General features: G+C 43.9%; 1 protein-coding gene across 2 annotated transcripts in view; it reads left to right on the forward strand.

The window, feature by feature from the left end:
• The window catches only part of BCAT1 (branched chain amino acid transaminase 1), a 48,368-nt gene extending 38,096 nt beyond the window's left edge, over positions 1-10,272 (forward strand). For both annotated transcript variants that reach the window (XM_009095178.4, XM_050969704.1), the window contains exons 8-11: positions 2,798-2,883; positions 4,598-4,738; positions 5,892-5,966; positions 9,850-10,272. In XM_009095178.4, coding sequence (XP_009093426.3) covers positions 2,798-2,883; positions 4,598-4,738; positions 5,892-5,966; positions 9,850-9,891 — 344 coding nt within the window. In that variant the 3' untranslated portion in view covers positions 9,892-10,272. The remainder of the gene's footprint in view (positions 1-2,797; positions 2,884-4,597; positions 4,739-5,891; positions 5,967-9,849) is intronic.
• Positions 10,273-11,805: the final 1,533 nt, after the last annotated feature.

Consider the following 11,805-nt stretch of genomic DNA (forward strand, 5'->3'; position numbering starts at 1 on the left):
AGAGAAAGTGAGGCAGAAACTGCAGATCATCATCAAAAGAAAATGCCCGTCTTGTTGTGCTCTGAGGTGCTGCTGGGAGCTGAGCTGCTCTCCTTGGTTTGTCAGCAGAGGCTAATCCCAGTAAAGCCTGGCCTAGAGGACAGCTGTGCTCCCAGTGGGGGTAGGCTCTCCTGCAGCCTGAGTGCCTACAGGTGACAGCTTGTTCTGCATGCCAGGAGGAGCCTGAAAAAATATTTTGTTTGTGTAACATCAAGGGTGGAGTAGGGGGAAAAAAACTGCTTAAAATTTTTGGTAAAACAGCATGACTTGCTCCATACTGCTCTTGTATTCCCACTGCTGCTCTGGGGCTTAGAATATGGCCTAAACTGGATCCCTGTTATTGCATGAATACCTCGCCCATCCAATCCTATTTATGGTGTATGTTCACTAAGTGAAAAATGTAATCAGCCTACAGTGCCTTCCACATGCCTCTTCAGGGCATGTAACCATCCCAGGAGACTCTTGAAACTCACTTCCTCTCACAATGTCTGTTCTTCTGCCTTGAATATAGGCTTGGCTTTAAAAAAGCCTTTAAAAAACTTAAAATTAAACACATGCCCAACCTGAGGATTGCTAGCTATGAAATCTGTGTGCAGTTTTGAAAAACTATGCCTTCAAAATGATTTGCAAACATTTGGGTTCTGCTTCTGTCTTCAGTGTTAAGGCACTGTAAACAGTATTTGGGCATTATTTAATGTTTGTGTGCTGCAGTTGGAATGGTGATTAATGGTCCCCACTTCAAAATTTCATTAATTAAGAAGTAAATCTGTTAAAAGATTCTCTGGAACAATCAGGTAAAGTTTAAGGCAACTTTGCTGAGTATTCTGCAGTTGGGACATTAATTGTGCCATGGAAGTGTCTTGTACAATTATACTGCTGACAAAATCAGGATTGCAGCTTCTCTTCTAGTGGAGAGCCCCAGAAATAGAGTAGGGGGGAGAGCAGCAAATGCAGGAGGTGGCAGACAAAGCAAAGGATGAAAAAGTAATTGAGGAAAGCAGATTAACAGATGCAAAGGCAGTGACTGCATGAGGGAAGAGTTAAAGAAGAGCCTGAGGGAAGTAAGGACAAAGACCCAGGACAGGCTGGTAGAAGAAATGAGGTGTTAATATCAGTGAAAACAGGGTTTTTTGGGTTCTCCTGGATCCTGAAGTTCACTTGGAATGTATCACTTTGGTCAGATGTGTATTTGGGTGCATTTGTCAGCATTGTCACAGCGTGGCTACTCCTGAAGGCATCCCGGGAGTGCAGACTTACCTGCTCTGGGTTCACAGGCAAAGCTGCAGTTGTGCAAGATGGAAGAGCTCATTTTACAAACCCCTTTAAAGTCTCTGTTGGAATTCTGCTGTTAGAGCAAGCCTAGAGCAGGTGTGCCAGGGCACTGGGCAGGCAGTGCTGCTAGCAGAGCACTAGCAGGAGGCAGCTGAAGAGGAGCCCTGACACTTCACATGATTTCCTCCTGCTTTTTGCAGCTATCCATCTCAAGCCCATCCAAATAACTCAGAAGGCAAGTGGAGTGTGTGAGCTCACAGTCTGGTTTTTGGGAGATGGACACACTGATGTCATGTGGAGCCTGCTTTGGCATTGGTTCCCAGGGAGGATGAGCTCTGGCATGCCTTGTTGGGTGGTGGTGTCATTCCTGCAGGATCCCAGGGGAGCAGATGTTCCCTGGCTGGCCCCGGGCTGGGAGGCATCATGTGCACACTGACAAAATTCTACAGAGCAGCCTGTTGGGAACATTTTGAGACTTTCATGTCCTGTCTGCTCAGTGCTGTTTGGCAGCTGGGTTGGCCTGGCACCTTTTCAAGCTAGCTCAAATCAATTAATATATGTTACTGAGCTTAAACTGCTCCTGGGCAAGATCTGTGGCAGCATCACCAGACAGAGAAGTGCAGTCACAATCTTTGGTGTCAGAGTCCACAGTATCTGAAGTTTTCTGTTAAAGAAAGGAGTGTATCAGATTGTGGCTGGGTCACAAATGCAGAATTTCAGGTTTGCAGTGTTTAGAATCAGGTGAGCCCTGTGGCTCGTGGAAAGTTGGAAAGTCTTGTCCTTGTGATAGTTGTGCCAGAATGAGGACCAGACGTGCATCACAAAGAGGAGTGGTGCTAGTCACTCCCAAAGGGAGTCTGTTATTCCTGGCTGTATGAGGAAGAGAGGGCTGCTGGCATTAGAAGTCTGGGATAGGCTGGGGAATGACCCTGTGGGCTAGTGAAAGCAGAGCAGAGCATGCAGCCTGTTCCAGGGCAGCATTTCTGTACATTTTGGCATGGCACTTTGCACCCATCACTGATGTGGGCACAGATCCTCATAAGAGGAACTTGGATGCACTGGTAGGAGAGTCCAAGTGAATAAATCCAGGGGTGGCTGCATTAGAAAGTTACACAGTTATATGTACAGTGCACTGAGGAAGGAAGCCATCTACAAGGCATTAGGCATGTATATATTAATGTGTTCAGTGTTTCTTCCCTGCCCAAAAAGTGGGGAAGGAACAGATTTAATACATTAATATCTAAAGGTTATAATGAAAGGTGAATATAAAAGGTTCCAAACACTCAACAGCAACTTACTGAACTGAGTATCTGTTTGTGTTCTTGGAGAACTCTGAGAAATGTTGCATCTTACAGGGTAGGGATTGTTCTTGGTGCCACAGAATCATGGAACATCCTGAGTTGTAAGGGACCCACATGTTTGGTGAAATGTCAGTAAACTTTTGTTTCTTTGATTGTTTTTCAACTGGTGCTTTTTTGTTTGGCAGAAAATGAGCTGGCAACACCACCTTTAGATGGCATCATCCTTCCAGGAGTGACCAGGCAGAGCATTTTGGATCTGGCACGCAGCTGGGTGAGTGCTTTGGCAGTCATGGTTTCAATTGCTAGGTTATAACTTCAGCAGAAGTCTGCATTTCTGGTGCTCAGGATCCTAAAGTTCATATCCTAGTTCAGTATCCCAAAGTTCAGCTGATTTGGTTAAATCATACAATCACACACCAGTCTGGCTTCATACAAAGGCCTGAGTTGGAGGGGACCTTAAAGATCATCTCATTCCAGCCCCTTGCAGTGTCCCAGGCTGCTCAGAGCCCATCCAGCCTGGCCTTGGAAAGGACTTTCAAGGCCATCTCTTCCAGCCTCCCTGCAGTGAGCAGGGGCATCTCCCACTGGATCACATTGCTCAGAGCTGTGTCCAGCCTGGCAGAAGCCCTGCTTCCAAGGGTGTCATCCCCCTGGTGTCCCCTCTTCCCTTCAGCCTGTCAGCCCCACCACACAGCTTGGTGCTGCTGACAAAACTGGCTGAGCAGGCACTCAGTCCCTTAAACCTGAGGGAGCTCAGGGTGTGAATCCTCCTTCAGGGATTCTCAGGAGCATCACAATACCCACACCTGTCACACAGAACAATACCAAGCTGTTAAAGCAGCTCCATGCAGTAATTAACATGAAATTTCTCATTAAATCCCCTGGTGGCAGCACTTGGAGCAAGGAAACAAAGAATTACTGTGCATGACCAGAGCTGTACTTCAGTCATCAGCTCATTATTTCTGCATTAATTCTCATGCCTCCAGCCTTGTATCTCCTAACAAGCATGCAGCCTGCCCAGCCACACTCTTGCAGTCATCTCTCTGGTTCCTGTTCCTGTTCTGTAGGGCAGCAACCCAAGAGCTGATTGGGACACTTGGGACTGCATTTTCTACCTTGAAATGCAGCAAACTCTGCCTTGCTGTGTTCAGAGGTTTTATTGCAGCCTGGCTGAGGATGCTGCACAGCCAGAGGCTCATCAAGCCCAGGATCCTGTCTCCTGGGTTTGGCTGGGATTATGCTCAGAGTGGGATAACAGGAATACCACATGAAACATGAAATAAACATTTCAAAGAAACATTTACATGAAATAAAAATTGCCAAGTCTGACATTTATATTTTTCTCAAAACACATCCCTTCAATTGATTCCTGTGCATTTTTCAACTCTTGCAGAAGGTAAAACACTCCTAGTATTAAGACTGCAGATGCAAAAATAGCTTTACTCTTACCTGTAGTACAGTTAATTTTTGTATGTGACAGCTGTGTGCAGGCTGCAGTGGAATGTTTCACTAGGGATTAAAAAATACATCACACCAATTGGCCTGGCAGGTGAAACTAATCGACAGAATGTACCTTGCTCAGGAATTGTCAGAGAGTGGGATGCAAATTGATACAATTGAGTAATGGTTGGACAAACTCTAACGTGCTAGAGACCACGAGTAGAGAGATCCAGTGTCCCATAACAATAATTCTTTGTTATTCCCTAATGTGATACTGATACCCTGCACCAAACCAGAGGGAAGTGCCCCTTCATCATCAGCATTGCACCTGGCAAGCCTCTGGCATCTTTGTAGGGCATTCTTGAGATGAAAATCTATCTTGTGTGACACTGGCCTGTTTGAAAAGATCACAAGATCAGAGTCAAAACTTGATTTATTGTCACTAGGCTAAAAGTCCTGTTGGAAATGTTTCAGAAAACAAAAGCAGTAATGGGTTTTTTTTTTTTTACTTTTTACAATTTTTATGGTTGCTGCTTCTTGTGCAGGGAGAATTCAAAGTGTCTGAGCGATACATCACCATGAGTGACCTGACAGCTGCCTTGGAAAAGAACAGAGTGAAGGAGATGTTTGGTGCTGGAACAGCTTGTATTGTGTGTCCCATCTCTAAAATTTTATATCAGGGCAAGGTAAGGAAATGTCTACTTTTTCTTTTTTTTTTTTTTTTACCCCTTTCCTTCTTTCTTCTGGATTCTTTCACAGTTAATTGCAACTGAAAGCCAAAACCAAGGGAGATAGAAAAGGTGCACTGCCTGGAAGGGTGAATTGTGTCAGTCTATTGTTTCCCAAGTGAGTTACTGGTTGTCAGAAGGGAACTTTTGTCATCTGGGGTTTTTCCTAATAGCTGAAAATATAAAATCTCAAGTTCTGGGAAGGTCAAAGAAAACAGCAGTTCCCAGCCTGTTTGCAAATGTAGAAAAACACATTCTTCTGTATATCTTTTAGTCAGTATTTTTTGCTAAGGTACCTGGGAAGGGCGAGGAGAGAAAAGATTTTTACGGGGAACCAAATTTCTGAGCCACTGCTGTCCTTCCTTCTCACGTTCCTCTCTTGTTCACCCTCCTTGCAGGGATCCCAGCTCTGGTGGAAGAGCTGTTTCTAGGCAGTGCCCAGCTGCCTTCACCCACTGTTCAGCATGTGGGAGATTGCTCCTGCCCAGCTGGAGCTCCCCAGGCATTCAGAGTGTGAAGCTGATTTGGTGCTGTTTAGTCAGCACAAGTTAGTTCAGAGGGCTGGGGGCAGTGCAGCTGCATAAAGGGTTGTGCTTTGTCCACTGGACATGATAAGTACAGTAAATGTCTGTTAGGTGGTGCTTCCTGAATGGATAAAATAGAATAAATGTGTTGGTATTAGCTGATGCTAAGATAATATGAGACATGGAGGTGCTGAGTGAGAAGTGCTGTAAGTAGAAGTGTTGTATTTCTACACAATATACCTTGAAATGAAATACTGCATATTATGTTACCTCTGCTGCCTGCACAATATTCCCTCAGTTTTGGACAGATCTCTTGGAAGGTTTAGATTGGCCTTTCTTGAACAGGAACAAAACAGTTTAACTTCTCACTGGCTTGGCAACACCCTCCTGTTTAAAAAAACCCAACCCAAAAACCCAACCAAAAACCCCAAACTCACCAGCCTTTCCTACTCATAAGGAGGGCTAGCCAGCATGATAAATATTTATTAAAACTTTTAGCAACCATAAGATACTCAAATATATGCAAAGCAATTTTTACAAGTTATTCTCTTTCTCTCCCCTTCTCCCTGCCCTTTGTTCCCTGCCAGCACTTGCACATCCCAACCATGGAGAATGGGCCTGAGGTAACAACCCGTTTCCTGAATAAGCTAACTGATATCCAGGTAAGGGGTTTTCTCTTCTGTAACCAGGTAAAAGAATAAAGGTGAATGTTTGAAAGGAGGGGAAAATAATATTTTTGGTCGTGCTGCTATAGATGGCACTATGTAATAATGTAGATCCTTTGTCTGGTGTGATTTGCCAATTTTTTTTTCCTGGAGAAAGTATGGTAGAAATGAATTAGAGTGTAATTCTTCCCTACTCATCTTGGGAGCTGGGTAAGAGTTGCAAGGTCTTACTGTTACCACTGAAATCTAATGCTGTTGTTAGAGGTTGCTTTTTAAGGAAAAAATACAGGATTATGGAGCATCTTAACCACAAAAGAGTACAGGTTAATCAGTGAGGCAGTTAAACACTCACTGAGCACAGCCAGCTGATCACCATTTCCATTTATCTTTCCAATCACATTTATCTTTCCAAGCAGTTCCTTCCTCTGTCATGTGCTAAATATCAGAGTCTGTTTGGAATCTGGGCTTTACCTCCATGTCTGGGCATTTCAGGAACCATTTCAGGTGAAGTCAGGTGATGGCCCTTTTTATTAAAGCTGCCTGGGTTTTTTTCCTTATTTAGTGTGGTTTATGATGTGGGGGATTTGGGGATAGCAGAAGAGCTTGGCAATTTACAAACCCCCTTTATTTAAGATCTGATAGCAGTTGCTTGGCAGTATTGCCAGGATTTCTTCAAATTGACTCTGATGGTGTCCATCCTACATTTTTGGCTCCATGTGTTCTTAGATTTGCCACTGAAATTTGTATGTTCCTGCCAGTCATCCTGTGATCTGTGTCTTTCTCCCTTGGGACAGTGAGCAGTGGGAGACAAAGGTATCCAGCCTTTTTCCTGAGGTCCTTCTGTGCCCTCCCTGATCACAGAGGGTCAGAATGGGTCAGGCTGGGCATGGCCCAGGATTGTGTCCAGACAGTTTGGGAATATCCCCAGTGAGGGGGACTCCACACTCTCTCTGGACAATCTGTCCAGGGCTTGGTCCCTGCACAATAAACAAATTCTTCCTCATGTTCAGGTGGAACTTCTGGGCATCAGTTCCTGCCCACTGCCTCTTGCCTCATCCCCCCGGTGTTGCACCACCAGCCAGAGCTCAGGAGGAGGCTGAAGAAGTGAGGATTGTTACCACACATTATCTTTCTGGGACCTTTTCACTTCACTTGCCTGTTGGTGTGCACCTTTTCACCTTTCAGCTGTGCACCCAGTCTGTGTTCACCAGTTATGTGCCAAGAGTAAATTTGCTACTCCTGGAAAATGCTGGACTATGGTGTGTATGCTGAATTCTGGGTTCTCTTCCTTCTTTAAAAGAAGGTCAGGAGATCTAGAAGACATAATCATTGAAAACCATTCTAAAAATCATCGATTTTAAAGAGATTGGTGGTTGCTTCCCCATAAAGAGTCAATCAGTGGTTGCTGGTTGTGTTTCTGCACCTTTCTATCTGTGGAGAGATGGGGTCATATCCAGAGGACAATGCTGAGACACAAAAAATGAACTATATAATAATCCTAAAATGTCAGAGGAGAATCTTTGGTCAAGGTCTTCTATATTCTCTACCAGGAGAAAAAACCTCCAGATCTCTCTGCATTATCACTGGATTATTGCTGTATCATTTGGACAATCTGAGGCTGTAATTCCAAAGATTATTCCAGTTTTGAAGCATAAAGTGTAATAGAAATAGCAGTCAAACACAGCTTTGATCTCTGTGCTGTTCTGCTGCCTGAACTGGGGCACTGTGTCCATTTCAGGTTGAACCATGAGAATTTATGAAAAAGTGGAAATTCTCAGCACCACCATGTCCTACCTGTGACCAAAGGTTGCAGGCTCCATGGCCACTGTTGTTATTGCAGCTCCCTTGTGGAGAGTGCAGGCTGCTTTTATTATTGTCATACTCTCTTCATTGCTGTGTGCAAGTCTGGTTTGATGCTGCTCTCTTGCAAGTCTGCCCTGGCCATTGGGGTGTCTGTAGGTGTGAGCAGCTGCTCAGTGGAACCAGAGCTGGAGTGACAAATTAGAAACTCATGGGCAGAACTGATTCAATTTCTCATGCCCCTTGAGAGGGACAGTGGTGGTGCTGCAATGCACATTTCCCTTCCTGTCACTGAGTGGATATCATGAGTACTAAAGGCTGATAAAGACTTAAATTAAAGAACACACATTTGATAAATAATGGTGTGCTTGTGAATGAATTAGTACCAGTACACTCTTCATAGCTGCTTGAGTTAAAAGTTTAGGGATGAGGTTTTTTCTCTGGGAATACACTCACTGAAATAGCCACTCATGTTTCTGTGGGTTTGCATCCATGCTTTTGGGCTTTTGCTGTGCCCTTTAAAACATGGATTAAGCTGCAACTTGGAAGGGCTGAATAGAAAATAACAAATATTGCTTATGCCATGTGTTATTAAATACATTTAAACACTGCAGGCAGGACAGCAGAGAAGAGACATTCAATCAAAGCCCCTTTCTTTCTCTGGGCAGTGAAAACAGCCAGGAAAGGACCATGTAGGTGGTAACTTTTACAGAGAACCACCTGGAGGTGGTGGACAGTGGAAGAGGGATCAGATTGACAAACTGAGATCACAAAGCCCTTGACAGAATTAAAATGGAAGCTAAATCTGCTTTTATTTGCAGAAAGAAATTGTTTTCATCGTGGTATTGCAGCTTCATTCCCCCTTTAATTCTGGGAGCAGGTGCAACCTCTGTCAAATGGCAACTCAGACTGGTCCCTGCCACAATTTCTGTATTGGAGCATTGGATGGTACTGCTGCCTAGAGATAACAAAATTTACAAATAACTGCAGCTGCAGAACAGGAGCAGCAGAATTAATAGTGAAAAAAAGAAGTGGATGTGATAATTATGAAGGGCAGTCAGAGCCTTGCCTGCTGGATTGAGGAATAAATCATGAACCCACTGAACACCATTCCTTTGTGCATCTAGCAGTGTGTTTCTGCTGCTCATCCTGATTTGGAGGTGCTGTCTTTTCCCTGCTTTAGTCACCTGTTATCACTTTTCCTGCTGATGCAGAACCTGTATTGGAGGAACTTCCTTTGCTCCACTCTGGAGAAATGAAGTGATCTTTTTAGCCTGCATAAAGCCTCTAAAATCATTTTTCATTTCTTGGCTGGAGGTGTTGTTAAGCTCCCTGAATATAACACTCCAAGGGAAGGGACTCCCATCTGCTGCTGTCTCTCCACCTCTGAATTATTTACCTGCTTGAGCCCTGTGTGTGTTTTGGGGTCTCTCTGGAGCATTGTTTACAGGACTCTGACAGAGCTTCAGAGCATGGAACCACTCTTGCTATCAGAAGAGCTGCCTTGGGGCTGAATGCTCCCCTGGAAGTGGATATGGCTGCCTGCCATAGGTTGCCTTCATTTCTGCCTGGTGATGCCATTTGTTTGTGTACAGAAAGACAACTTGTTTTATTTTGGATCACAATTCTCCCTAATTGTACTCTGTGGTATTTGTGGTGGTTTTATTTCACATTCAATCAGAATGCTGTAATAAAAAGCCACCTTGACAATAAAAAGAAATAAAATGAAATGTGTTTGTTTATTGGAGCTTGAGCAGGGGCATGCTTACGAGTGAATTAGTGAGCAGGCCTCAGGGAGTAACTGCATTAAACTGATGGAAGTGAAGCAGGGCTGCTCTGTGTCATCTGTAGTGAGCATCAGCTCTGCTCCTCCCTAAACCAGCTACTGAGATATGGGTAAAGCAAGCTGTCTTTAGTCTGTGTCCAAATCACTGGCAAGTAAAGGCATAAAAATAATGTAAACTACTATCAGAGCAGTGAAAATGAACATTTCTAAGGATAGACCTAAGAAGTTATCATAAACATACACTGATTCTTTTAACTTTTTTTCTTAAACTTCATTTTTTTTGCTTTGTTTCAGTATGGAAGAGAAGACAGTGACTGGGCAGTGGTGGTGTCATGAAGGTGGCAGAGCTCAGAGCCTCCAGACAGACCTGACACATCTGAACAGTGACAAATTCTCTAGCTGCCAGTGTGTAGCATAGTCCCAGTATCAATTTGCTCCCCAGGATGATTGTTTCCACAATCTGGCAAACGTGAACACAATCATTTTGATTTCTACTGTAATCCTCTTGGTAGAAGCCTGTCTTCTTGGTAGAGGTGCTAAATGTTAGCAATAGAACTTTCCCAATGGTTTTCTTAGTGCCTCCTTATACACAGTCTGGAAACTTGTGAAATGCTCTTCAACTGCTCTTCAGTTTGGTTTGTTTACTGCCTCCACCAACAGAGGGTGTTGCCTGTTGGCTGCCCACAGGGTTCTGTTGACATTTTTCTGCCTTTTGCTCTGGGTTTGGGAACCAAATTTGGCCATACACTCCATCCTTTCATACTCTGCTTGTGTGTGAGATTCCTGAGTTTGCACAGCCTGAGAGGTGCCCTCCTTCTCTGTGCCCAAAGCTCTGTGAGTCAGTCCAGCCTGCAGGATGGTCCCTGTTGGCCTCTTGCCCTTCCCTCTGGGGGGATTTGCAGTGCCTGCTTGGGCAGTGCATTCCTCTCTGAGAGCTGAGTGCATCCTCCTAGATGTGATTTAAAAGGCTGTGTCAGGCTTTTAAAAACGAGATAAAAGTTCCCCTTTGGCCTGGCAGAGCTGGGCTCTGCAGACACAGTGCTGCCTGCCAGGTGAGTGTCCAGAACAATGAGGTTAGACAGCTTTGGCTGTGGAAATGGAACCATTCTTCACAGCAGCCAAACCTGTGGATGGAGGAGTTTCTTCCATCATCCACTCACATAATTCAGATCAGAAAAATGTTTTCCTTGTCCCTTTCACGTAGTTGCTGTATCCAGCCTCCATGGACACAGGTACTGTAGGAGGGCCTTCCTGTTCAGGAGCAAGCAGTGTTGTCAGCAGAACGTGTCTGGAAGGGAAGAGGCTTCATTCAAAGCCTGCTTTCATTCTGGTTCAGCAGATAATTCCTAGACTGCTGCTTTCTCACATGCAGCCTTGATCCTTTGGAAGCAATACAGAGCATGTACCCACAGTTGGGGAAGTAACTTCTGCAAATGTTCACCAACCACCATCCTGTAATGTTTATTAGCTTTTTCCTTCTGCACACAGCTTTGTTGAACAGCTTTAAGATACCTCTTGCCAAAAAGGATAACCATATTCTGTACCAATGTTCCAAAGTGCTACTTCAGTATAAAACTGGTGGAACTTTATTGACACTTTATTGGAGTCCTGTAAGAAGTAAAAGTGAAACATTTCTTGTCCTAGTGTGCAGCAGAGATGCACCAGTATTAAGGGAAACATTTAGCACTTTAATTTTTTTAAGACCAACAGTATCTCTCCCGTGCTTAGTAAGTCTTTTGTAGTTACTGGCATTTGTTAACATAGTTTAAAAAGGCAAAATATAATTTCTAGTGGACCATCCATGCCTTATGCAGCTGTTAAAGAGCAGCCTTATTGGCTTCCTGTTCATTTTTGGTCACCTTTTGAAGGCCCCCTCTCAGCCATCACTTTGTTCAGCTCCCTCAGATGATTTTTCCTGTCTTTGACTGCAGTCCAGTCTGATCTTTAAATGAAGAACAGTTGAAGGTTCTCTCTGACAATGTAACTATTGTTAAAAATTGATGGATAATTTTTTCTTTAGTTTGCAAGCACAAAGTGTTGTTTCACTCACAGTAGCCATAGTGTTGTGACATTTGAATTTGTATCCTGTGCTGGTCTTTGTTCAGTATCTTCCTATGTGTTATGAGCTGCTGGTAGTCTTTCCTTTTATTTGAATAGTAGTCTTTTATTTAATTAGATGGCTGGAAATATAAACATGGGGAATATGTCAAGGTGCAGCATGGGGTAGAGAGTTTTTTTCCAATGAGACCA

Source organism: Serinus canaria, chromosome 1A, assembly GCF_022539315.1.
Source record: "Serinus canaria isolate serCan28SL12 chromosome 1A, serCan2020, whole genome shotgun sequence".
NCBI lineage: Eukaryota > Metazoa > Chordata > Aves > Passeriformes > Fringillidae > Serinus > Serinus canaria.